At 56.8% G+C, this 26620-nt stretch overlaps 1 protein-coding gene across 2 annotated transcripts in view; it reads left to right on the forward strand.

Annotated features, from left to right (window-relative positions):
* The window catches only part of CELSR1 (cadherin EGF LAG seven-pass G-type receptor 1), a 150210-nt gene that overhangs the window by 99769 nt on the left and 23821 nt on the right, over positions 1-26620 (forward strand). For both annotated transcript variants that reach the window (XM_014864366.3, XM_044777684.2), the window contains exons 7-21: positions 1089-1252; positions 1794-1919; positions 3793-3959; positions 9268-9453; positions 10438-10551; positions 11492-11666; positions 12468-12609; positions 14760-14880; positions 16563-16746; positions 17094-17195; positions 17906-18000; positions 18420-18629; positions 19974-20157; positions 21577-21720; positions 26001-26205. In XM_014864366.3, coding sequence (XP_014719852.3) covers positions 1089-1252; positions 1794-1919; positions 3793-3959; positions 9268-9453; positions 10438-10551; positions 11492-11666; positions 12468-12609; positions 14760-14880; positions 16563-16746; positions 17094-17195; positions 17906-18000; positions 18420-18629; positions 19974-20157; positions 21577-21720; positions 26001-26205 — 2319 coding nt within the window. The remainder of the gene's footprint in view (positions 1-1088; positions 1253-1793; positions 1920-3792; positions 3960-9267; positions 9454-10437; positions 10552-11491; positions 11667-12467; positions 12610-14759; positions 14881-16562; positions 16747-17093; positions 17196-17905; positions 18001-18419; positions 18630-19973; positions 20158-21576; positions 21721-26000; positions 26206-26620) is intronic.

The raw sequence follows: 26620 nt of genomic DNA on the forward strand, positions 1-26620 counted from the left end.
GGAGAGGCCCCTGTGCATCCACCCCCACGGCCATCGCTCCAAAAGGGGTCGCCCAGGGCAGGACCCCAACATAGAGGCCCTGGGCCCGGTGCCCTGGCAGCCCCAATCCGGGCTGGAGTCAGATTCCCTCCGCTTCCCTCTGACACATTAGAACCTTCTAGAGTGTGTCCTCTTAGCTGCATCTGCCAAAGTAGTGGACAAACCAGCCGCAGGGTTGTGACGGCCGGCTTGCTGACCCCAGAGACTGTCCTCACTCAGTCTCCACGGGACACCAGCCCCATTCCAGCAAGCGCCGGTCTCGGTGGTTCCATGTTGAGTTGTGATCCTTCTCTGTTAGATTGGAGGGGCTGTGTCACCCTGCTGACCGGGAGGTTTCTTAGGGCTCGTCCTCACTCAGGAGCAAAGAAATGCTGACATAGACCTTGTGGCTCTTCTCGTGTTTCTGGTGTTGTAACACCAGCCTCAAAAGCCAGAGCGAAGGTCGCTGGACTAATTTCTGATTGTGTTTTGGTGGGATATTTAATAAGCTTTTTGACGACCCCGGTTAGATGAACCTGATCTATCCTGGGCATCTGGTGTGGCCTTGGGATGGTCACACACCTGTTTTGGAGGGTTCTCCCCGCTAGCTGTGATGGACGGGGATGGTGCCCCTTTTACTGATGAGAAAGCTATGCCCTGGAGAGTTTAGATGCCTTGCCCGAGGCCACGTGGCTGCTCCTCGGAACCAGGGTTCTGGTTTGCTGGGACCTCCCTTCCAGGGTGTCAGAGGCTGGAGGAAGGCAGAGCCACTGTTTGGGACTGACCCCTGCTCACCGGGCCGCATGTCTTGTGTCTGTGTGGACTGGCCCAGCCTCTGATGCAGGAGCCAGGAAACCGAGGCACAGAGAGGCGTGAACGCCGGTGGTGGATCCGCTTTTTGCGTGCTGACCTGTTGGCCGTCTGCCCGCCTGGCTCCCCGTTTGGTTATTGACATTCAAGATGACAAGCGTGTGCAGTGGCAGAGACCACTATGATGTCACGGCAGCACTGGGGCCCTGAGTTCACCTCTCGCTGCCCGGACGTCACAGAGGTCAGTTTTGCCTCCCCAGGTCCCTGGATCTGACGGGCCCACTGCTCCTGGGGGGCGTCCCCAACCTGCCTGAAGACTTCCCGGTGCACAACCGGCAGTTTGTGGGCTGCATGCGGAACCTGTCCATCGACGGCAGGAATGTGGACATGGCTGCCTTCATCGCCAACAATGGCACCAGGGCAGGTACAGCGTGACGGCCAGCGTGTCGTGGGGCTGCAGCAATGGTGTCTGGCTGGGCCTCAGTGGCCACGCAGGGGAGGGCCACCTCTGCATCCCAGGCAGTGACATTTTCCTACAATCGAGCCTGTGTACACCCAGCTGCAGGCCTCCAGGAGGGGAGCCCAGGCTCACGGGCGGCTGCTCTTGGGGTCTGGGAGTTCTGCACTGTGGGGTGGCAGTGATGCTGCTGGGCTAGCCGGCCACCAATCCTGAGGCACTCAATCCCAGGGTCTTGAACATGTCACCAGACGCCCCGGCCAGCTGGCAGGATGGCCCAGAGGCCCAGAGTCTCTGGACGTGGGCATTGCCTTCTGTGCCATTTCAGGTCTGACGTTCTGATGGCTGCCGGAGGGTCCTGGGCCTGCCCACCTTCCCTCTGGCTGTTGTTCGCGGGCTCAGTCTTCCTCCAGCGTGGGTCGGTGTTGGGAAACAGCAGCAGATCCCCCTGCGTCACCATCTGCTTGTGTTTCCCACTCCGAGACCACGCCATGCGCTCTGTTTCCAGGCTGCGTCGCACAGAGGAACTTCTGCGACGGGACCTGGTGTCAGAACGGGGGCACCTGTGTCAGCAGGTGGAACACGTACCTCTGTGAGTGCCCACTGCGGTTCGGCGGGAAGAACTGTGAGCAAGGTGAGTGCCTGGCGTGGACGCGTTGCCGTCAGGTGCTGGGTGTCTGGGACCCCTCGTGTGGGGCTCCGTGTCCAGGGCCAGCAGCCTCTGGTGGCCCATGTCCCCCCAGGCATGGGGGGAGTGGGAGCATGCATAGGGCCTGGGCTGAGGTGAGAGGCTGAGGGGGCTCGTGGGGGCACCACAACAGGTGAGCTTGGAGCAGAGGTGGGTGTCGGGGAGGGGTCTGCAGGATGCAACACCTGATCTGAGCAGGGCCAGTGTGAGGTCGGGAGCCCACAGGCACGCCGAGCCCTCAAAGGGCAATTCCCCAGGCCCAGGACCGCCCAGGCCCCCTCCTTGCATCCTAGAGGGCCCTCAGCTGGCTGCTTCCCCACGGGACTGTGCTGTGGGTATCAAAGGCAGAGCCTCAGCTCCCCCCCCCGACCCCCGCGTCTAGTCTGCAGTTACAGACACTGGCAGCTTTTAAACATTTCATTTCTTTTGAAGCAAAACAACATTAATTAAGTATCATCATTTTAAAAATCATTGAAGAAGCTCTTTAAAATTAAGGTACACTGAAATTTTAGATAGGGGTAGATTGAAGCCAGGTAAGTTTGGGCGTGCTCCCTGACCCACCTCTGCCCAGTGCTCGTTAGCAGGTTGATGGCCCTGAGAAGTCCCGCCCTGGGGTCACCCACTGGCCCCAAAAGCACGGGAATAGGATGGGGCCCCTTTCAAGGCCCCATGGGTCTGTTTTCCGGGCAGCAGGTGGGCCGGGCTCCTTGGGGCCCTGTGGACAGTTAGGCCCAGCCGCAGCTGACCGGCATGTGCAGGAAGCTCAGGCGTCAGGGAGGAGGCGGCAGGCCTGGGTGGACACAGCGCCGGGCGGGGCCGCCCACACCCAGAGTTCCTGTTATGGAGGCCGGGAGTCCCAGCCATGGCTGTGCCAGAGAAAACAGCTGCCAGGGTTTGGGTTCAAAAGAGCAGGAAACAGATGCCCGGTGCTCACAAGGCTAGTTACCCCCAAAAGCAGCCCCAGCTGGGTGCCCTGTGCCATTGGCCTCCTCTTTAACTCCTCATCATGAGGACCCTGCAGTCCCACCTGGAGGAATTCGGGTGAGGTTCTGGGGTGGGCCCCTGCCTGTGGTACGCAGGAGTCTGGAGGCAAAATGACGAAGTTGGTTTGCCTCCACATCCTGCCTGCCTAGTGGCCTGTCTGGCACTCACGGTTTTTCCAGGTGTAACAGACTAGGTGAGGCTGTTGGTCCCCTATTACCACCTCCCCAGTCCTCCCAAACCATCTGGCGGCCCTCGGCTGGTCAGCAGCCTTCTCACCTCTGTGCCCATCACGTGGAGCAGAGAAACAGGCCTGTGTGTCTGGGGGTCGGAAACCCCCCAGACACCAGCCGATGGCGGGTCAGGCTGCAGGGTTAGGAGCATATGCTGTCCCACCAGGAGACCGTCCTCCGTACTACAGCCCCTGCTCCTGCTCCTGGGCTCCCCACCTGGCAGGTGTGGGTTGGGACAAGCAGGCTGGGCTCACAGGGGCCCCCAGCATCCTCATCTACTGAGCCCGGGGTCCCGAGCTGTCCCACTCTGCCTCCCGTCCAGCTTGAGTGCCCCTTGCCAGGCCCTGGCCACAGCTGGGAACCTACAGGCTTCGGCCTCGCTCCTCAGGGAGGTGGCACGTGTCCCAGGGCATGGGCTTCTGCAGAGCCCACGGCTCTTGGATTCAGAGGGCTCGATGCTGTACCCGTGGAAGTCTGAGACCGGCCTTTGCATTAAAATACTAAAGGCCAGGAGTTCTTCCCTCCCCCCTCCCTGGGAGCCTGTCCCTGAAAAAGATCCTCAGAGGCCGCCTGATTTCCAGAGGCCCCCATGTCTGTGTCCACAGTCATGCCTCACCCCCAGCGCTTCAGTGGGGAGAGCATCGTGTCCTGGAGCGACCTGGACATCACCATCTCCGTGCCCTGGTACCTGGGGCTCATGTTCCGGACCAGGAAGGAGGACGGCGTGCTGATGGAGGCCAGGGCAGGCATGTCCTCCAGGCTCCATCTCCAGGTGAGCGAGAGCCACGTCCACCCTGGGCACCCGCCAGGCCCGTATGCGCCTGAGTGATAACCAGAGTGCTCGGCATCTCGGCCCCAGAAGCACGGGCTTCTCAGTGCACCCACAGAGGGAGCCTCCCCGCCTCGCCACCCCACTCCCCACACCGGCCTGGTGGGTCCCTGGTGTGAAGAAGAAAGGGGACGTGAGTGTGCAGGGAACATGAGCGTGCTTTCTGCGCTAGCACAGTCGTGGCCTTCATAACAGGGAAGAGTACAGAGGAGGCAGCCCGCAGCTCCACAGTCCCTTGGGGGTTTGTTTCCAGCCTTTTCTTTCTTCCTTTATGCCTGGAGAAGGAGTGAGTGTGGGCCTGGGCAGACCCTGTGGCCCAGCTCCTCCACAGCAAAACTCCCAAGGGGTGGTGTAGACGGGAGCTCAGGTCCCCGGCATTTCAGAACCGAAGGAGGCTGGAGCACCGCTACATGGAAATGACCGGCCTCCATCAATTGTGGTTGAGAGTGCTCTGGCGTGCTATCTCCAGGAGGTTGCACCCAGCTAGAAGCTTCAAAAATAATCTTCCTAAAAATTGAATCACCTTAGATGTGTGTTCTGTTAATTGCTTTGGTCTTTACTGTTTGTTTATTGAAAACATTGGATAAGCGATGGAGTTCCTAAAACCTTTTAAAAGATTATTTTAATGCACTGTCTCCCCTAGTGTTTTGCGTCACAAATAGTTCCCCTTGCGTCTTCCCAGCCCTGTGGGTATTTCAAGAGGAAACAATAAGTGAGTTTAATTTGTGAAACTCTCGGGGCTGCCCTTCTGCCTCCAGCTGTCTCTCCCCAGGCCAGGGGGCAGTTCTCACCCTCGCTGTCACCTGGGGTTTTGAGAAGTTGAGCCTGGAGACTCTGCTTCAGCCGCAGGGACCTCGGCGCTGGGGCGGGCTTGCCCAGCCAGGCCCTGAGCTGAGAGCTCGTCCTGGCCTCGCATCCCTCGGCGCTTCCTGTCTGCAGTGACAGCAGGAACAGAATGTTCTTGCGTAAACCCTGCCACCTCTGAACCCTGTCTGCTGGGGGATCGCTCCAGGCTGTCTCCCTCCTGGAAGGTCCACTTTATGGCTCTTCTTACACCTGCTTTGCCATCCCGACATGGCAGTGGCCTGAGGGGATCGTGCCCGAGCAAGATGCTCCCATAACCACATTGTTCTTTCCTATTTCTGCCAGACTTTCCTCCAAGTATGTATACGTGTGAGTGCATGTCTGTGTATGCATGTGTGTGTCTGCGTGCGCATGTCTCTGTGCACGTGTGAATGAGATGGACGTGGGCGCACACCGGCTCAGGGAGCAGCACCAGCTTCCTTCACGCAGGTTCTTCATTATCTTCAGAGTGAGCCAGAGGCCCCTCCCTCCTCCGTCCGTGCAGCATGTGGAGTTTCTGCCCCTAGACCAGCCTGCTCAGGGCCAGGCCACACCTGAGCACACTGCTGTCATCCCAGGACAGCCTGCTCCAGGTGTAACGGCTCCCACGGTCGGAAAGGTCCTCCTGGAGGTAGCTCTGGTACCCTCTGACGTAGTCCTCATGTCCTCACCGAGCTGTGCAGCATTTCTTTTCACTCTCGTGGGTGCTGGGACTTCTTACGCTGCCCAGCACAGAGCAGACTTAATTCCCAGACAGGGCAGGCTGTGCTGAGGTCAGAGATGGTCAGAGGTGAGATGGACCTTACGGAGCATCTGTTCCAATCTCTCATTTTTTCACAGGGGAAACTGAGGCCTAGAGACTCTGAGCTCTGGATCCCATAGTTCATTCATCACCCAGGTCCTGCAATGTCCACAGGACCCTCTCCCTTCACCCCTGCCGGCCGTGCATCTGGAAGCACTTCTGTGTGGCAGGGACGGAGGGAGAGGACAGAGGTGCTGCCCAGCGTTCCCTGTGAGCTCCCTGTTGGAGGTCAGCAGGGCAGGACCCTGAGGGCTCCCGGTGTGCTGGCAGGCCCCAGACTTGTCAACAGATCAGTTAGGACAGGGCCCCAAGGAGGCGGTGAATAACCCCGTCTGGGCAGAGGGCTGGGGTGTCAGAGCCCCTACAGAACCTGGCTCTCTTCTTCCACCTGCCCCTCACCCACGTCCCTGTTCAGGAGCGGTTTCCAGCACCGGCCCATTCAGATCCTACTGAAGGTGCAGCTTGTGCATCTGAGATAATTGCAGCTGTCGTTGTTTTTCCCTTATTAACTCAGTTTCATAAGTTTACCAGGCGGTCCCAGAAGCTAGCTCTGGACCAAACCTTGGCAAGCGCAGTTCTGCCCGGGGATGGTGTTTTTCTGTTTGTTTCACTGTTGGAACAGATTAAATTGGCTGTTTTCGATTCAGGTGATGAACTGGGGCTTTCAAGTTGTCATTTGGCACTGGGGTCTCTGTAGGAAAAAAAGTATGAAACAATGCTGAAATACGCAAACTCCTGTAATGTTTGAGAAATTACGTTGTGGGTAGCTAATCCAAAAAATCAAGAGTTTTTGCCAGGGCCTGTGGCCAGCCTCTCCCTATGGAAGGCTGGGTGACAAGAGTGGTGACCTTGGGGGGTTTCTCCAGACCCCAATGGCCAGCCACCCAGAAGACCACCCCAGGGCAGCTCCCAAAAGCTGTTCAGCTGGGCACTACAGGAGTATTCTGGGCCATTTCCATATGACATGTTTGGAACGGAGCCTCCCACAGGCCCCGGGAGCTGTGGGGCAGCAGGTGAGGTGTTCCTTGGCCTCCAAGGCCAGCCAGAGAAGCTACATAGTCATCCCACAGCCCAAACAATTTGGGTGATTGCTCTCAGGCGCCCTAAATCCGCCCGCATTGTCGAGTGGGATAACCTCCTTATTGCCGGATGCGTCTCTTAAATCCGGTGACAGACCTAAGGTGGCGAGCACTTACTCCTCGTCCTCCTGGGATTCATTCTGCAGGCATCGCTTTTGTTTGTAGACACATGTTGATTTTATCGGCTTTGGGGTTTTGTCAGCAAGGACAGTGAAAGAATGGTGAGGGAGATTAACGAGTTGACGTAAACTTCTGTGGAACAAAAGGAAGCAAAGTGTAGAAAAGCGAAAAATGAACTTCCCCAATTGACTGCTGACTGAGACTAAAAATCAAAATACATTGTTAATTGCATTATCTTTCTAATCAGTTAAAAAATATTTTCCATTTTCCTTCATAATTTCTTCTTTGATCTGTGGGGTATTGACAGGTATATTTCTGAATTAGCAAACAGCTGGCATTTTCTAGTAAATTATTTTGTTGTTGTTTCTAGCATAATTGCAGGTCAGAGAACGTATGCCGTATGATTTCAGGCCTTTGAAATGTGTTGAGACTTGCTTTCCAGCTCAGAATTTAGTCATTTCTGTGAATGTTCCACCTATACTTGAAAAGAATGTGTGCTCTGCCCTTGTGTTCCGTAGTGTTCTATATATGTCGAGTAGGTGAAGTTTGTTAATTGTGGCATTCAAATCTTCTATATCGTTATTGATTTTTTATGTATTTACTTTTTGTCTGTTTGCTCAGTTAACCGAGCCAGGTGAGTTAAAAATCTCCAACCTTGATTGTGGATTTCTGTCTTACTCCTTTTAGTTCTGTCAGGTTTTGCTTTGTCGATTTTCAGACTGTGTTATTAGGCGCATACAAATTTAGAATTGTTTTATCTTCCTGGAAAATTGATTCTGTTATCATAAAAAATTCTCTTTATCTCTAGGAATTACTTTGACCTTAAAGTCCACTTTGTCTCCATGAATATAGCTACACCAGCTTTCTTTTGGTTGGTGTTTACATGATGTATCTTTTTCTATCCTTTTTTTTTCAACCTTTCTGTATCCTTATATTTCAGTTGTGTCTCTTTTAAGCAGTCCACCAATAGTTTTTTTTTAAATCTACTCTGTCCTTTAATTGAAGTTATCTTTAAACATGAGTATCTTAGTTTAGTTATAATGCTATTGTCTTATCTTTCTTACATGTATTTAAACGTGATAGCTTGAATCTTATCTCATGAAATGTAACATTTACCTCCAGAAATAAGCATCTAGTGGTTCCCTGAATCTGTTACGTTGTAAGTTCTGTGGTTCTCATGATCATTCTCAAGTCTGTGTCCAGTGGCTGTATTGTTTGGATTCCCATGGGTCTGTTCCCGCTGTTTCTTGCTTCTCTTGGTTTTCAAGCATACTGTCTTATCTCCTTGGGTACTGGGTTATTTTTGATTGACTGCTGGACATCGTATTGAAGAACTAGAGAGAATTTGAAACTAGGATGGTGGTGTCACCATCCCCCATGTTTGCTTCTGGTTGGCAGCCCCCACCCTGGGCAGGCTCTGAATTCTAATTTTTATCCTCCCAGCCCCATGAGCCTAGAAAACTTTGCTCAGCTTTCAGCCCCAGCTGCGTCTTTCAGAACCAGCTGACGACCACAGAGGAAAGCAAACACCAAAATTATTTTCAGATTCCCATTTTATTTCCTTTTGCAAAGATTGGCACCTGAGCTAACGACTGTTGCTGATCTTCTTTTCTGTTCTTCTTCTCCTCCCCGGAGCCCCCCAGTACACAGTTGTGTATTCTAGTCGTGCTGTGTGGGACGCCACCTCAGCATGGCTTGATGAGTAGTACTAGGTCCGTGCCCAGGATCCAAACCTGCAAAACCCTGAGCGGCAAAGTGAAGCGCATGAACTTAACCGCTCCACCACGGGCTCAGCCCCTCAGGTTCCCGTTTTTTCCCCTGGTTATGCCTCTGTAACTCTACAATGACTTGAGTCACTCTGATGCCTTCAGACAGATGTGCTTTAATATTCTGTCTCATTTTTCCAGGTGTTCTCAGGAGGAGGGTTGGTCCAAACTGCCCGGTCCTTCATTAGGGGAAGTAAGATCTGGGTGGTGCCCCTGGCTATGTTTTCTTAAAACATGAACATCTTAGGCCAGTTTCAATGCTGATTTCTGGGTTTTGTACATATATTTAAACATGGTGGCCTGAATCTTGTCTCATAAAGCATAATGCTTATGTCCAAAATGAGAGCCCACTAGTCACCTGAATCTGTGATTATTCCCAATACTTAAGTCTAATGGGCTTTATCTTACTTGACCTCTGTCAGAATTTGACGCTTCTTACCATAGAAAAGGCATATAATTCTGAAGAGAGTCACAGGCACCACCACCAGATTAAGCTTGGCCTAATTTGTAGGGGCCCGTCTTTGATCTGATGCCCTGCAGTGAGTCTGTCCGCATGGCTTTATTACTTAAGTGACTGCAAAGTATTTTCTATTTTGTCGTCATCACATCAGTCGGTCAGTATGGCTCTCCCTGTCCTGCAGATCCTGAACAGCCACGTCCAGTTTGAGGTGTCCCATGGCCCCTCGGATGTGGCATCCATGAGGCTGTCCAGGTCACGTGTGACTGATGGGGAATGGCACCATCTGTTGATAGAACTGAAGAGCGCCAAGGAGGGCAAAGACATCAAGTACCTGGCAGTCATGACCTTGGACTATGGGATGGACCAGGTGAGTTGGCACCTGCACCCTCTTTGGAACAGACCCCTTTGTCAGGCCCGTGGGAAACAGAAGGACCCATCTATGCACCAGGACCCACCAGAGCCCTTGTGGATTTGAGGATGCATGTTCCGGGCCCCCCTGAATTTGGGTCTCACATTACCCTTTATGCTGAGGTCCCCGGCGTCTGCATCTCATCCCCCTGCTAGATGGTCAGCTCCTGGCATCAGGAACTGGACTCCGTCCACCTCTGTGTCTCATCATGGAGCATGGGCGCCTTCAGCAGAGGTTCCTTTTAGCAAAGCTGTCTTGAGCAATGACTGTGTGCTCAGCACCAAGCCTCTGGGGCAGAAAGATGAGTGACATACAGGTTCTTGCCCTCAGAGTGGACGGTGTGTAAAGGTGGGTGAGCAGTGAGACCTGGGTACCAGAGGGAACCATGGGACACCAGAGACGTCCAGGTAGTCAAGTGGTGCAGCTGGTGTTCCCAGCAGGGCATGCCCAGAGAATACTTGCTGGACCACTCTGCAGCCGAGAGGCATTTTTACAGGATGCCACACACTGAGGGGCTGCGTGTGTTTCTTAAGTGTTCTTGGAGTCTAGGCTCATCTCATACTAAGCAGCTGTCACATTCGATGTGCACGCCTTCCAGGGCCCGAGGACCCGGCCAAGGGTCTCTTAGATCCCGCAGCAGGGGACCTGTTTTCCATTTGCTGCTGTCTTCGTGCTTACCCAGCTCTTTCTTGCCCAGTGGCTCATTAGTGGTGCCCATTATGGAAGTAGGAGGGTTGCTCAGGTCCCCCCAGCTAACCGTCTTGGCTGGCCCGGGCCTCGGACATGTGTCTTCTGATGCGGTTCCCACGCCCTGCCCGTCACACGCAGTCAACGGTGTTCTGCACCGGGAACCCTGAGCCCAACTGCATTTTAGCCGTCGAGTATGGTCTTCTCAGCCACATGTTCCCAGTATGGTGGGTGCAGCCCCGTCTCCTTTCACAGGACACGGTGCAGATTGGAAACCAGCTTCCAGGGCTGAAGATGAGGAGCCTCATCGTGGGGGGCGTGTCTGAAGACAAGGTCTCCGTGCGCCGGGGTTTCCGGGGCTGCATGCAGGTATGGCCGATCGCGGGGCGCCCCCCACTTCGTGGCTGGCTCGGGGGCTGCCATCACTGCGGTTGGCGCCATTGGTCAACCTGTTAGTTTTCAGTAGACAAATCATTTGTCTGGCAGCCAAGCCAACCTTACCAAGTTTCCAACTTAGAGCCATCCTCCCCCATGGGTCCCCTCAAGGTCAGCGGCACCCAGACCCCCTGTGCTGGGCTCTCCCCACTATGTCCCCCACTACCATGCCACATCAGCCACCTGCAGCTCTGCCTTCATGTCGCATGCAGAATCTGCCCCTTGCTGCCTCTCCCGGCCCGACCCGGTCCACCCCCACGCTCATGCCCTCGTCCAGGTGTTCTAGCAGCAGCCCAGCGAGCTGTTTGTAAAGGAGCTCAGCTCACAGCGCCTGCTCCTGCCCTCCAGGCCTCCCATGCAGAGAAATAAACCCCTTACTTGCCTTCGCCACCCCCACACCCGGGTGATTTGCCCTGGCGTGTGCTCTGAGCTCCCTCTCCACGTCTCCGCCCTGCCTCGGCCACCCAGGCTTCCTGCCCTGGAACTTGCGGGGTGCGGCCCCACCAGGGGGGCCTTGTGCAGTGGCCCCTGTGCCCGGATGCTGTCTGCACAGCCACCGCCTTCTCCATGAGCTACCTGGCCCACCTTCATCAGAGTCCTGCCCTCCAATGGCCTGCCCTCATTCATTTTTTCTTCACGCCACTAAGGGTGGATTATATGGTTCTGTCTTCATTTCCTGGTAGCCTGTCTCCCTGCCTGGAGTACAAAGCTGATGGGGGTGGAAGTGACCTCTGCTCATCCAGTCCCAGCTCTGCAGAAAAATGAAACAAGGGACTCAAGAGAATTTGGGGTTCCCTTAACCCCTGATTACCTTTTGGAGTTCCTCCTGCCCCAAGGCCCCGGGACCAAGTCCAGCTGCCCTTTTTTAATGCAGGGAGTGAGAATGGGGGAGACGTCCACCAACATCGCCATGCTGAACATGAATGACGCCCTCAAGGTCAGGGTGAAGGACGGCTGTGACGTGGAGGACCCGTGTGCCTCCAGCCCCTGTCCTCAGCACAGCCGCTGCCAGGACTCCTGGGACAGCTACTCCTGCGTCTGTGACAAAGGTGGGAGCCTCAGCGTCCACCCCCCTTTTTCCTGATGCCCGTGAGTGCTGGGCGATGCCTTTGGTGTTTAAAATACACCGAGGAAAGCTAAGTCGGGGCGTCACCTTCCCCCATCAACTCTGTGGGTCTGTGGAGCCCTGGGCTCTGTTTGTGACTGATAAGTGGGCCCTCTCTTAAAATGCATTCCTGGGTCTCTTCTTCACTTGGGGCACACCAGGCTTTGTCCTTGGCACATGATGACATGATGGAAAGAATTAGTAAAAAGTACACGTTTTAAAAGATTATACAGCGGCCGGCCCGGTGGTGCAGTGGTTAAGTTCAGGCACTCCACTTTGGCAGCCTGGGGTTCGCAGGCTCGGATCCCAGGTGTGGACCTAGCACTGCTTGTCAAGCCACACTGTGGCAGCATCCAACATAAAGTAGAGGAAGATTAGCACAGATATTAACTCAGGGCCAATCTTCCTCACGAAATGAAAAAAAAAAGATTATGCATTCACCAGTTACCTCTGAGTATTGAGGTGCTGCAACCATGCTCAGCTGGTACCTGCACCATGTGTGCTGGGGTGGCCTGGACTCCCTACCCCACAGCTTCTGCGCTCCTGGGGGTGGTCTGGGAGACCCTCATCTCTGCATCTCTACATCTGACCCACCGAATGTCTGTGTTTCTCATGACTCCGAGGTGCCCCTCCCACTTTGCTCCATGAAGTAGCATAGGAAGCTGAGTCTCAGGGCAGCCAGAGTTCTCGAGGCATCTTCGCCCAGAGGGTCTGGGGTGGGGGTAATGCTGGCCTGTCCCCACAGGGTACTTTGGAAGGAAATGTGTGGACGTGTGTCACCTGAACCCCTGCGAGCACGTTGCGGCCTGCGTGCGCAGCCCCGGCTCCCCGCGCGGCTACGTGTGCGAGTGCGGGTCCAGCCACTATGGGCAGTACTGCGAGAACAGGTGAGAGCACACCCGCGACACAGGCTCTCGAGCCCACGCAGCCACTGCGCCTGCAGGTCTGTTCTCTCCCCTTTGTCGTTTAACCCGAAAACATATAGAATTCTGGATAATAAGGACAGATGTTTATGTTTTTCTAATTTGGCATGAAACAAATGAGAATCAAATTGGGCATCTCAAACCAGCCCCGTTTGAGCGAATTTCCACTCCAGAAACACACGGCCCCGCTCGTTCATCTATAGCCCACTGTGCTCTGGGCAGGCGCGGGCGCTCATCCGCGGGAGGAGGAGTGTAGTCACAGACACACTTCATCCTTCCACCTGGGGGCTTGGAGTCGTGTCTGACGTGCCCGTAAGTCCTAGAGTGGTTAGTCAGGGAGCCGGGCCCTCTCGGGGCCCCCAGAGCCCAGGGTGTGGTCATTGCAGGTTGGTCACTTTCTCCCAGGAGGAGCCGCTTGGTTCTCCACAAACCAAGACTCGGGCCCTTCGGAGGTGATGCTGTCACGGCTAGTGGTCGTCGGCAAATGCTGGCCATCCTGGGGCAGGAGCCACGTAGGCCCCAGCCTGCTCTGCCTGGCAGGGGTGACTCCCTCTGCTCTTTGTCCACTGGGGACCAGAATGTGAGCGAGACACAACCCCAGCTGTCAGGCTCGTGGTCTCAGGGGAAGTGGGTGCCACACGGCATGCTGGACGACAGTGGGAGGGGAGCCAGGGCGGCTGAAGGGGTCGAATTCGAGGGGTCAAACTACTGGGGCAGAGCCAGAGAGCAGCAATGGGATGAGGCCAGTCTGAAGAGCTCAGCGGGTTGGTCCCAGGGGCCCATGCTGTCCTGGGCATGTCCTGCCCTGGGGAGGCAGACAGGCCTGGGAGGGGGCCACCCCCGCAAGCAGGAGCAGAGCTTGGCTTTGTGGGGGCCGTGGGGCCCAGCAGACGAGTGGCAGGATTGGGTCTGGGTCTCAGGCCCCCAGCTCCCGAGTGGAGTGTGGTTGGAGCAGGCAGCAGCTGGAGGCTGGGGGACCAGCTAGGAGGCCGGTGTGGTGCCCCTGAGGCCTGGCCTTGCAGGCACTGCAGGGCTGAGGAGCAGTGAGGAGAAGGCATATGCCAAGGCTCTGTGGTCCCCATGCTGTAAATGCAGATCTGAAAACACCAGGCTGGAGCCCCAGGCGCAGGAACTCTGCCCTGCCCGTTTTTATGCTCCTGTTATGTATACAGTCAGTACTTAATAATTGCTTGTCAGGTGAGTGAGTGAGGTTGACAGCCGGGCGGGGGGGTGGATGGAGTGCTGTTAGCCAGGGTAGTAAACACAGGGCGACGCCTCATTGTGAGGAGCCTGAAAGACACTTAGGGGCATCCCGCAGGCAGGCCAGTCTGCAGGTGACACTCAGGTGACACTCAGGTCGGGAGGGGAGGTAGGTGACAGTGACAGCGCCTTGCAGGGGTGGGCCTGGCCTTGTCACTGTTGATATCTCTTATCTCAGGGTCTGCTGGCTCACGAGGCAGGTCTCGGTGGGTCTAACGATTCGGAGCCCAGTGGGTCCAGCCCATGGCCGCACTGACCTGAGTGAGGCACACGTTGCATCTGTGGAGAGGCTGCTCTGAGCATCTGTGGGGACATTGCGAGCGTTCAGCCCAGGGCACCTGGGGAGCCATGGATGCTCCAGAGTCCCTTGTTCGGGATCCTGGAGCTGGCAGACAGCCCAGGTCCCTGGAGAAGGTTGCCCACAGCAGCTGGGCTCAGTCCGGGGTCGTGCGTGAGAAGCTCAGCCGTCACTGAGCCCTGTGAGCCAGGCGTCGTTGCTTGGGTGCCAGGCAGAGTGAGCGTGGTGAAGTCCTGCTGATAGGCAGCCCCGTCAGGGCTGGGGTACTCACCTGTGTCTTCCCAGTAGAAGAAAAAGCGAGCAAACAAATTACTTTAAAATAACGGTGTTGCAGGTAGAACCCCTCCAGATGTGGGGTCCCTGAAGGCTGGGAGCAGGACACAAGATTCTAAGGGTCCTGGGGTTGGGGGCCAGCAGGGGGAAACTGAGGCCCTTCGAGCCTTGTCTGGTGCCTGGAACCGGGCCAGCCAGGGCTGCAGGCCTCCAACAGGCCCCCTCTCGTTCCAAGAAGGACAGTTATGCACACCTTCCATCCGCCGCCTTATTTGCCCAACAGGATCGACCTTCCGTGCCCCAAAGGCTGGTGGGGGAACCCCGTGTGCGGACCTTGCCACTGTGCTGTCAGCAAGGGCTTTGACCCCGACTGCAACAAGACCAACGGGCAGTGCCAGTGCAAGGTGAGGCCCGGGCTGCGGGTGGACAGCTGGGACACGCAGCCCAGCCCACCTCGAGCGCCGAGCCCAGGGAGATGGCTGAGCACGCGTGCACACGCCCGCGAACACGCACACCCACACATGCATAAATACACATAGCTATACACGGGTCTGCCTGGGCCATTTACACACACAGGGTCCTGAGCCCAGGGAAATCGGTGTGCACACACACGCACTTAGGTACAGATGTGGTTTTAGATTTTTTGCTGCCCACCGATGTACTGTGCATACACCAGGGCTGGTTTCCACCTGTAAGCTGGTTTAGACCGTGGGAACTAGGACGCTCAGCCCCACACCCAGTTGGTAACAGGAAAGAGCAATTTCTGTGAGGTTGTCTCATCTTCAGCACCAACCATGGGCTTCCTAGTTGGCCACTTTCCTTGTCTTTTATCGCACTGACATGCAACGATGCCCAGAATTTTAAACTGTGAAAAGCTTGGCCTCCACCCCCGCCCCAGGTGTCTGTCATTTGCACACACGGCACAGAGCTGGGCTTCTCGGGGTCTCTGAACATGTCGAGTGTTCTCAGTCCAAATCATATGAAACCCCGGCCCCCTCAGCCTCCTGGAAAATGTCACGTAGCTTCAGAATCCTGTCAACTGCTTTTGAGCTGCCAGTAATCTGAAACCCAAGGGAAAGGTCTGCTGGTAATGGAAGCTGCTCAGCAGGGGACACGCGCTGTCACGTGGACAGGCTTGCTGACCCAGGAAGGAAAATGGCCGTCATGGGTGCCCTCTGACCCTCCCTGGCGGTCTGCTTAGCATCAGTAATGTCCTGAGCGCCCCATGGTGCTTCTAAAAATGGAACATGACTTGTCTCTTGAAACACTTAAATGAAAAAATTATAACGGCCACAGCGGGTGAGGACTGGGCAGGCCATGTGGAGCACTATGGTGGTTGTGGCCTCCATGGGTACAGGTCAGGAGGGTATTTGGGGAAAACGTGCCTAGAATTTTTTCTCATCAAAAATTATAAAAAATTGGAAAGGAATTTACAAGGGGACTGTGACACCCATCTCCCCTCCCAGGGTGATGGCTAATGTTGTCATGCCCCCTCCAGAGCCCTGAGGCACCCACAGTTGGAGCCCCCCATGGGGACAGTGCTGTGTCCCACCTGGCGCAGAAGCCTAGGCACAATTCACAAGTCTTCCCAAGTCACAGCCCGTCCTAGTTTTTAGGGGGAGACGCTTGGACCTGGGGGGCTGGGAGACCGGGACGGGCAGGATGGCAGTGGACGGCCCAGTTGGGCGTAAACCCAGGACTTTCTGAATCTGAAGCCCACGCTCTTGACCATCCCCTGACCTGCCCAGTGGCAGACCTTAAAGTGGCTTCCAATTTCTCACGATTAAAAAAAATGCTCCAACAGCCATCCTCCTACGTGAATCTCCATTTGAATCTCTGGCCCTTTTTAGGACAGACGTGAAGGTGGCCCATAATAAGTGTTGGCTAAGAAACAAGGAAGGGAGAACACCTGCCCCGTCTGGCATGTTGGGTCCCCGAGGTCTGCCCACCCCGGGACCTCGGGTGGAGGGCAGTGGGGGAAGCCCAGAAGCCGGGCTGGGACCCAGACGCAGCTCAGGAAACGTCCTTCCGTGCATGGAGCCTCTGCCGGCGTCTGCGGTCCCACGTGCTGCCCTGGCTTTTGCAGGAGAATTACTACAGGCCGCCGGACCAGGATGCCTGCCTGCCATGTGACTGCTTCCCGCACGGCTCCCACAGCCGCACCTGCGATGCGGACACCGGGCAGTGCGCCTGCAAGCCTGGTGTCATCGGCCGCCAGTGCAACCGCTGCGACAACCCCTTTGCCGAGGTCACCATGCTTGGCTGCGAAGGTCTGCATTGCCCCTTGAGCCCCCTTTCAGGCCGCATCTCGGGGACAGGCTGCTGGGCTCGCCTGTGTGTATGTGTCTGCGTGTACACCACACACTCCTGGGGTTTGGGGAGCTCTCAGCAGCTTCATGGTCTCACCGTGTCCACTTGGCCTTAGTTAACTCTGGCCCTCCGTGGCTCAGAGCCTGGGTCTCCCCTGCCTGCTGTTCTAGCCCTGATGGCGGAAGATGCGAGGGGTCCGGTTCTTGGCAGGAGGGGGCCTCCTCCAGGGAGGAGCGTGCAGAGAGCATTGCCCATTTGCAGGCACGGCCATGCCAGCCTGAGCCACCTTCTCTCCTCTGTCCCCCAGTGATCTACAATGGATGTCCCAGGGCGTTTGAGGCCGGCATCTGGTGGCCGCAGACCAAGTTCGGGCAGCCGGCCGCGGTGCCGTGCCCCAAGGGATCTGTGGGTAAGTACCGTGGCCTGTGGCATCCCTTCCAGGCAGGACATGGACAGCAGGATGCAGCTTGCCTGAGAGTTGACCGAGGCATCGAAACTCACGGATGTTGCGTGTTGAAAAAATTTCTTTAGCCAAAGTGTTAAGGGGAAAGAAGAAAACCTTTTCCTTGATAGTAAATGACGAAACCTGGAACGGGCATAAAGTAAACATACAGAGCAAGTGGCTGAGGGACTCAGGCAGGCTGCTCCACTGTTCCTGGCTTTGGGGTCTCTGCGTGGAATGGGGATGGTGGCTGCAGTGGCACCAGGAGCGGTATGAGGCGGTCCAGTGAGACAAGCACAGAAAGCGCGCAGCCCGGGTTGGCTTGGTGGCAGGCCAGTCATGCCCTGGGAAACTGTGGGTATTTGGTGAGCCCCTGAGCTGCTGTCTTTTTTGTGGACTTGCTCAGGTCTTGGCCCGTGGTGGCTGGACAGCTCAGGCCAGCTGCAGGGCTGATAGTCAACATCGGGCAGTTTAAACGTGGCCCCAGGCATGAGAGGAGAGAGCTCGTGTTGGCGTCGTGGCCATGGCACCTGCCTGGCCCTAGGTTGGCCGAGGGGTGCACATCACCCCTGGGGTTCACACCTCACTGAATACCCCAGGTTAAATACATTCGGATAAACAAGGATTAATTAACAATTCAAGTTTCAGGTTTTACTTGTCTGTTCTCTGCTCCCCAGGAAACGCCGTCCGACACTGCAGTGGGGAGAAGGGCTGGCTGCCGCCCGAGCTCTTTAACTGCACCACCGTCTCCTTCGTGGAGCTCAAAGCCATGGTAGGCCTGCGCCCCAGGGACGTGCGTGGGGACAGGGCTACCTGAGGGGGTGGGCTCGAGGTCACGGGCAGGGCGTGGCCCAGGAACATCGGCATCGCATCCTCTTTCCCCTCGGGACCCAGCTCTGCACCTGGGTCTGCAAACTCCATCCGCTGCCCTCCCGTCCTGCCCCTCTCTCCATGCATCATCCTCTCTCGCTTCCTCCACTTGGTGTCTTTTCCCAAGGGTTTTGTGGCCTCACGGAGCCTCCTTTCTCGTGCCACAGTTGTCAGCCAAAGTTCGTTCTTGGGTTTCTGGATTTTGTAAGTTCTTTTCTGCCGAGGAATTTTCTGCCGGAAAGTAGTGGGTTTCTGAATAGCAGGAGGGACCCAAAGCAACCTCAGTAGGTTCACAGACGCGGCTTCTGCTCCCCGTTCCAGAACGAGAAGCTGAGCCGTAATGAGACGCGGATGGATGGCGACGGGTCCCTGCGGCTGGCCAGGGCGCTGCGCAACGCCACGCGGCACACGGACGTGCCCTTCGGCAACGACGTGCGCACGGCCTACCAGCTGCTGGGCCGCGTCCTGCAGCACGAGAGCGGCCAGCAGGGCTTCGACCTGGCGGCCACACGGGATGCCAACTTCCACGAGGTAGGAGGCAGGGGGCAGGTGGCCCCTGGGGGAAGCCTCGCATGCCCGGGGCCAAGCCGGGAGCTCAGGCACCTTCAGGGGCTCGGGGGACGGCCAGGAGCCTCGCTTGGCTGTGAGGGCTCCTCGTGCCCACTGTCCTCGAGGCAAAGCCTCACTTTCCCACGTGAGCCGAGGCTGGCGGTGACCAGCAGGACTGAGTAGGGGGGGCAGGAGCGTTGTGTCCAGGGCACGTGTGGTCCACAGTGTTGATGATGATGGTGATGGCCACGAGCAGTTGACCGCTTCTGTGTGCCAGACGGTGTTCTAGGTGGCTTATGTGAACTGGCCCACTTGTTCCCCACACACGCCCCGGGACATAGAGCAGTTATCGCCTCATTCGACAGGTAAGGAAACTGAGGCACAGAGCTCAAGGGCACACAGTGCGTAAGGGTGGGTCTCCAGAGCCCCCGCTCCCAGCTGCACACTCCAAGGTCCTGCTTTCAGAAGGCCGTCCTGTCTCCTGCAAGGACCGTCCTGTTCTCTGTGGGTTTAAGTAATTGGCCCCGAGAAATGTCTGTTTAGAATAATTGCTGGGGAGGCACGCACTCATCCTGATGTTTGCGCCTGCTCTTGGAGGGGGCGGCCTCGCCTCCTGCTTCCTCTTTGCTCCTCTCTAGGCCTCCCCATCCACACGGAGCCCTTGGGGGCCCTCTCCATCCGTGCAGAGCCCCCGGGGGGCTCTCCCCGTCCATTCAGAGCCCCTAAGGGGGCCTTCTCGTCCACGCAGAGCCTTTGGGGGGCTTCTCCATCCATGCAGAGTTCCTGGGGGCTCTCCCTGCCCGTTCCGAGCCCCCATGGCCCAGGCAGCATCCTCACTTGCATGTCAATCTTGCCTGAGTGTTTGGGTCAATGGAGTTTGTTCCCATTTTCAATGTTTTGCAAATGGAAGTTTCCCCTCCTGGCTTCTGTCTTGCGTCAGGGCCCCCGAGCCCCATAGACAGCCTCTCACGTGCCCCACAGTGTCCACCTGTTCACGTAACCCCGAGGTGTGCGGGGGAGCGAGTACCACCACAGAGGAACCTGCCCCATGTCCTTGGGCTGCCTCACTGTGCGCTCAGCGGCCAGGTGGTGGGGTTGGGGGCTCTCATGTAATCAGGGGCGTCTCCCCTTTGCATCTCGGGGCTTCTCCCTGGCACACTGTCTTTGAAATGAGACACCAACAGTCTCTTTGCCCCTCTGATCCTGCCCACCCAGCTCCTGGCGAGCTAAAGGTTTCTGGAACCTGGTGCTCCCGTTGCGTTGGCCGGGCTCCCACGGGGCGGCCGCGCAGCGAGCTGAGCGCCATCTGTCTGTCTGTCTGACCAGGACGTCATCCACACGGGCAGCGCCCTCCTGGCCCCGGGCACCAGGGCCGCGTGGGAGCACATCCAGCGCAGCGAGGGCGGCGCCGCACAGCTGCTGAAGCATTTCGAGGCCTACTTCAGCAACGTGGCACGCAGCGTGCGGCAGACCTACCTGAGGCCCTTTGTCATCGTCACCGCCAACATGAGTAAGGGCCTCGTGCCAGCATGGGGGGGTGGGGCACTCCTAGGGCAGATCCTGGGGCCGTCTGGGCTGCGCCTCCCAGCTCGGCCGTCTCCCAGGACAGGGTCAACACTCTGCCTCCGTTTCCTTGCCTGTAAAATGGGACGAACGTGGCCCTCCTTGTCCAGCCTTTTCAGAGATGATCCACAGACACACGTCTCTGCTGGGCCCAGGAAATCGGGGACAGGTGCCAGGCAGGGGAGACGAGGAGGCAAGGTGCTGGCAGCGTGACCTTGGTGGTCCACGGCCTCTTGGAACTTGGGTGTGAGACTGGCTGTCTGGGAAAGGGGGCGTGGAGGGTCTGGCCACAGGTCCAGGCTCACTCCGAGGTGCGGACCCAGGGAGGGACGCAGGACAGGGCGGCTGAGCACCCTGCCAGATGAGCCATCAGGAGAACATCCTGTGGACCAAGTCACCCCTGGTACCCAAGAAGTGTCGCTCGGGGGTTTGAAGAGTCACGTTCCTTCATGAGAGGAAGCCCCGGAAGTGGAGCCAGCCCCCACCCACCCAGAAAGAGCTGGCAAAGTCCTGGGGCCGGAGACTCCTCATTTCCTGCTCCTGCAAGTGTTTAGTAAGCACCACATGAGGGCTGGGGAGCACCCAGGGATTGTCCCTTCCCAGGGAGTCACACCTTGATGGACCCGATTTTCACTCACCAGAAGGGCCTGGCCCTTTAACCTGGAGGCGGCGACCCTGACGTGAACCCCCAGGGCCTGACCCAGGAGGGGTCCTCGCTTCCCGATGAGAAGATGTTCAGGCTGGTCTGCGCATCCCGGGCCCTCCTGAGCCCCCGAGCCCACCTGCCCTGTGCTGGGGTGGAGGCGGGCTGGCCTGGAGCATGCAGGGTGACTGTCAGCCTCTTCATCCTCAGGCCCCTCAGGGCAGGGACAGTCAGCAGCAATGGGAAGGCACCCCGACAGCCTCAGGCTGGACAGTGTCATTGAACAAACAAAACCACGAGCCCCTTCGGTCGGTCTTAGCCCCCACTCAGGTTCTGTCTCTGTGAGCCAAGGAGAGGGGAGCAGGGCTTCTAAGTTCCATTGCCTCTGTAACCATCCGTCTCTGCCACCCGGAAGGGATACTGGCTGCAGGGAAGTGATGCATCCATGGGGTGGGGCTGGGAGGTGCACACCGCACGTCATGCTTGCCTCCCGGAGCTCCTCAGATGCCACGTTCAGCCGTCGAACTTGCCGCCATGTTGTCTCCCTCGGCGTGGAGGTATTCTGCTGTGTAACTCTCGGCAGGTTTAAAGAACACACAAGGGTGAGAGGAGACTGTGTTGTAAAGATGGTCGGGCAGGGCCGGCAGTTCCCTGAGGGTTCGAGGAAGCTCTCCGTGGGAGGAGTTGGGAGCGGTGTGTGATGGAAATGAATTGTCCCCACAGTTCTCGCTGTCGACGTCTTCGACACGTTTAACTTCACGGGAGCCCGGGTGCCGCGGTTCCAGGACATCCGTGAGGACTTCCCGAAAGAGCTGGAGTCCTCTGTCGTCTTCTCGGCTGACTTCTTCAAACCCACCGAAAGGAAAGGTAGAGCCGCTTAGAAACCGGTGCCGCTCTTTGGAGTCTTTGGAGGGTGGGGGACCCTCTGAAAGGTCCTAGGAGAATCAGCCAGACAGTTCTTGGTAGCAGAGCACGTTCTGTGGGGGCATGTTGCCCACCCTGAAATCAGGGGACCACTGGGGCATCTGCTGGTGTCAGACCTCCGTGGCTGTGTGGGTCGTTTCTCACAAATAGTTAATTTATAATGTGACAAACGAGAGAGCCCTTCACTGCGTGTGAGCTAGTCTTCCTGGATGTACAGTGAAAATCTGCTTACACGCGCAGATAAAAGTTTAGAATCCCCCCACCAAAAACCCAAACAAACCAGAAGGCGTCCGTGCGCAGTTCTTCGATCCTGTGTTAGGATCTAACACCAAACAGCTTGAACGTTCTGACTTTCGTGGAAGTGTTTTTCGCAGATCCACTCCAGCTACTGACGAGCATCTCAAAATAATAGGGACGGAAAAACGTAAAATTCTGCAACGGCCAATTGAAAATTTGAATGTTTTTAGGAAATCAGTTTTATCGGTTATATGATACTGTTATTCAGGTGTCTCAAAAACTTTTCAAGAGGGCCCGATCTGATGTAGCATCAGGCTCAGCACTGACCCCGACTTTCCAGCTGTTTGATTTGGGGTGGATGTGGGTTTTCCGCATTCAGCAGTGTGTTTGTTCAGAGCGCTGCCCGGAGGTGACGTGTATGCCTGTGTACATAGATTGCTTACTCTCTGGGCCTAAAAGTGGGCTCTTTCTCTGACCTTATCAGTGTTTCTGCTTCTGGACTGAGCACTGGGTCCTCCTCTCTCTCGGGCCTGTGACCCTCAGGAGTAGACGCACAGGAGCCTAGATTGTTTAGAAAACCCTGTGGAAGAAGGTTCCGGGCCTGCTCCCCTGCTGTCCTTGGGACAGCCGCCCACTGACGCCTGGTCCCTCAGCCCTGTGCACGGCGTTTTACTCCCCATGGTGTTTACTTGCCCTGCTAAGTTGTCGGTTAGCTAGCACAGTCACCACGTCATAAACCCGTCGATTCTTTCACTGATGAGAGGATGTGGCCCCTGGCTTCTGTGACCTCCGCCCTCAATTTCTGCAAACACCTGACTCCACGAGGCGGGAAAGCAGGGGAAGAGCTCGCAAGCTCCCTCAGCCGCCGCTGTGGGTGAGACCGTGCAGCTGAGCTTGCAGAAAGTAGAGGGGGTGCAGCCCGGGCCCCTCGGCGTCCCCCCCGGCTGCTTAGATGTCTCTCTCGGACAACCTGCCTCTCCTCCCCACCACCCACACGATGACCATGTGGGTCCTAAGGCTTGGCTCTGGGGGCTGGCCTCTGCCCACCTTTCACCCCACCTTGGGCATCACCAAGCGAGTATCTTCCACCTCAGACACTGGCCTTCCCACCTTGGCCCAAATCCCTTCTTCGCACTGACTCTCCCAGGCAGGCTCTCGTGCCAGCCCTGGCCTCCGGGCCCCACTCCCCATGCCCTGGCCCACCCTTGGCCCAGACAGCGCGAAGGCGAGTGTTGCCCGTCCTGCTGGGGTGAGGTGCCCCTGGGTGTCTCACCCAAGGGGAGCCTCCCGTGCCCACTTGCTGGCTGACTGGTTGGTTGGAGACACGATGAGCCAGTTGAGTCATGGAGGAAACTAAGGCTTTCAAACCAGTGATTTCTTTGGGGCCGGGAACAAACACAGGGAAGGGTAGCTGTTCACTGCTCTGCAGTGTGCTCCGGGGTCGTGAGACTCTCCCAAGAGGCCTCCGTGATGCAAGGCGCTGCCAGGTGCCCCATGCAGCCTCTCGTGCGATGCTCTGGGCAGGTGGCAGCCCTGCCAGAGGAGGCGGCTGGGAGCCCAGACAGGGGGGCTGCCCGTGAGCCGGACCCTCTCTGCTTCAGAGAAGCCGCCGAATGAGAGGCAGCAGGACCAGACAGTGGGGAAGGCCTAGGGAGAATGGAGTCAGCATGTTTCTTTGGTTCCCTCTTTATGGGACTTTATAGGAGTGCAGCACTCATAAACGTTATTGCTGGGTGAAGATAATTACATCTGCCCCACTCTGGCCCAAGCCCTGACTGGTGGCGTCTGGCCCACGTTGGGGTGGGGGACCTAAAAAATCATCTAGCCCGGGGAGCACCTGTGGGGAGCATCGGGCCCTGTCACTCAAGAAAGCCCCCAGGCTGCACTACCTTCCCCCCAGAGGAAGCTGGGGACAGCTCGGTTAGGTGAGTGAGCCAAGGCAGGTAGCTGGGTGGCGATGCCCTGCAGCGGCCTGTGAGACGCACCCGCTGTGGCCTCCTACACTCGCTTTCCAGAAAGCTGCTCAGCACAAAGCCTGGAAAACAGCGACCCTTGTGGCAATTAGAGCCACGTCCCTGCCTGACCCCAAAGCCAGTGTTGATAACCAACATTGGTAACCAGCCTGAGTGTCACTAACCAATGTTTGTAACCAGCTTGAGTGTCGCTAACCAGTGTTGGTAAGCAGCCTGAGTGTGACTAACCAGTCTTAGTGTTGCTAAGCAGTGTCATCAACTAGCCTGAGTATCTCTAACCAATGTTTGTAACCTGCCTGAGTGTCACTAACCAATGTTTGTAACCAGCTTGAGTGTCACTAACCGGTGTTGGTAAGCAGCCTGAGTGTGACTAACCAGCCTAAGTGTTGCTAAGCAGTGTCATCAACTAGCCCGAGTATCTCTAACCAATGTTTGTAACCTGCCTGAGTGTCACTAACCAGCGTTGTTAAGCAGCCTGAGTGTCACTAACCAGCCCAAGTGTTGCTAACCAGCCCAAGTGTTGCTAACCAGTGTCATTAACTAGCCTGTGTGACTAACCAGCCCAAGTGACTCTAAGCAGTGTTGTTAACCCATCATTGACCAGCGCGGCCCTGAGCAGGACGTGGAAAGTGTGTGTGCCCCTCAGAGGGGCAGACACAGGTTGGTCAGACGGCGTTTTGCTCGGATCAGTTATTAGCCGTTCTGAGCCACGGGCCTTCTGGTGTGCGACATCCCCACCCAGAGATGACCTCCTCCCCCACTGCACCTTGCAGCCCCTCCGCAGGCTTGTCTCCTCTTCCCCAGCCGTGCCCCTTCCAGAGCCCCCATCCCTCAGGCTTGTCCCTCCTGCCTCCCTGGAGCCTGGAGCCTGTGCTCGGCAGTGGGTGGTCCCAATGCTTCCAGAGGTGCAGGCTGGGGGCATTGTGTCGGTTGTGGAAAATGCGGGGCAGTGTGGCCCTGTGACCCTCCTGCAAGGTTCACGGAGAAGCAGACGGCGGTGTTCCCCTGCTGGTGGGTCGGGCTGAGGGCCGAGCCCTCACCCGTAACGCCATGGGGCACACTGACTGGGAAGTTCATGCTCCAGTCAGTGGCAAGAAATTTTAAGCAAGTACACCCCAAAATATGTGTATTTATTTGTGAGATCTACGCACAGCCTCTCGGATCCCTAGAGCTTGTACAGTTTAAAACACGCCCCTGTTTTATGTGAAATAAAAGCAGGAGGCAAACTCGCGCTTCCTCCCACGTGCGCAGCCCTGTGGGGAGACCCCTGCGCTGGCTGTGCACGTCAGCCGGTCATCACATGGCAGCTGTTGCTTTTTTTTAGATTGTGGTGGAATACCCGTAACACAAAATTTTCTGTCCTGACCATGTTGGGTGCGCAGTTTAGCACCATTAAGTACACACACATTGTTGTGCAACCCCCGCTATATGCCTCCAGCACCTTTTCATCTTGTAAAACTGGAACTCCATCCCGTTAAACACTAACTCCCCTTTCCCACCCCCAGCTTCTGGTAGCCTCCACTCTGCTTTCTGTCTGTGGATCTGACCGGTCCAGGAGCCTCATGTAAGTGCAATCGTACAGTATTTGGCCGGCTCCTTCCACTTAGCATGATGTCCTCAAGGTTCATCCATGTTGTAGCGTGTGTCCGTGCTGCCTTCCTTTCTAAGGCTGAATGATATCCCATTGTGTGATAGGACCACCTTTGGTTTCCGCATTCCCCCGTTGATGGACACCGGATTGCTTCCACCTTTTGGCTGTTGCGACTCCTGCTGCTGTGAACGTGGGTGTGCAGTATCTCTTTGAGTCCCTGCTCTCAGTTCTCCTGGGCACATGCCCAGAAGTGGGGTCCCAGGGTCCCACGGCAGCCCTGGGTTTAATCTTTTGAGGAACGGCCTGCTCTTTTCCACAGAACGTCTGTTGACTTCCTTCAGGAAGCACTTGCTCATGTAGAAAGTGATTTGGTGGGACCCCAGGTGTCCGCCCCCCATCCTCACACTGTGCTCACATTGCAGAGGGCCCCACGGTGAGGCCGGTCAGTCGGAAGGCCGCCCTGCAGACGGTGCGCCCGGAGCCGAGTGCCGAGAGGGAGGCCCAGTTCAGGAGGCGGAAGAGGCACCCCGATGAGCCCGGCCAGTTCGCTGTCGCCCTGGTTGTCATCTACCGAACCCTGGGGCAGCTCCTGCCCGAGCACTATGACCCCGACCGTCGCAGCCTGCGGTGAGGCCGGCCCCTTGAGGGCAGGGAGGGCTGGCTTCCAGAGAGTTCTGAGGCTTGCCTAAGTCAAAATGTCGACCACCCGAGCATCTGTGTAAGGACGTTACACTGTGACTCTGGCCCAAAGCTAGAGACCACTGCCCTGGGCTCTCCCCTGGACAGAGGTTCTGGGTCTGCCATTCGGGCACTGTCCCTAGGATTTCTGCCCAGAATGCCCCCTCCCAGCAGATGCCCCACCTTCTGACTCAATGGAAACCATTGACAGCCCGGGCTCAGGAGTATAACTCCTGCTCACAGGGTCTGTCCCCCAACACCTGTCTGCCTCCAGCCGCCAGTGGCCCCAGCACTAAGGGCTGCTTGGTTGGAAAAATGAATTATGCCCAAAGGGGCTTCGTGGCCCCAATGAGAGGCGGGCACA

Source organism: Equus asinus, chromosome 4, assembly GCF_041296235.1.
Source record: "Equus asinus isolate D_3611 breed Donkey chromosome 4, EquAss-T2T_v2, whole genome shotgun sequence".
Lineage (NCBI taxonomy): Eukaryota > Metazoa > Chordata > Mammalia > Perissodactyla > Equidae > Equus > Equus asinus.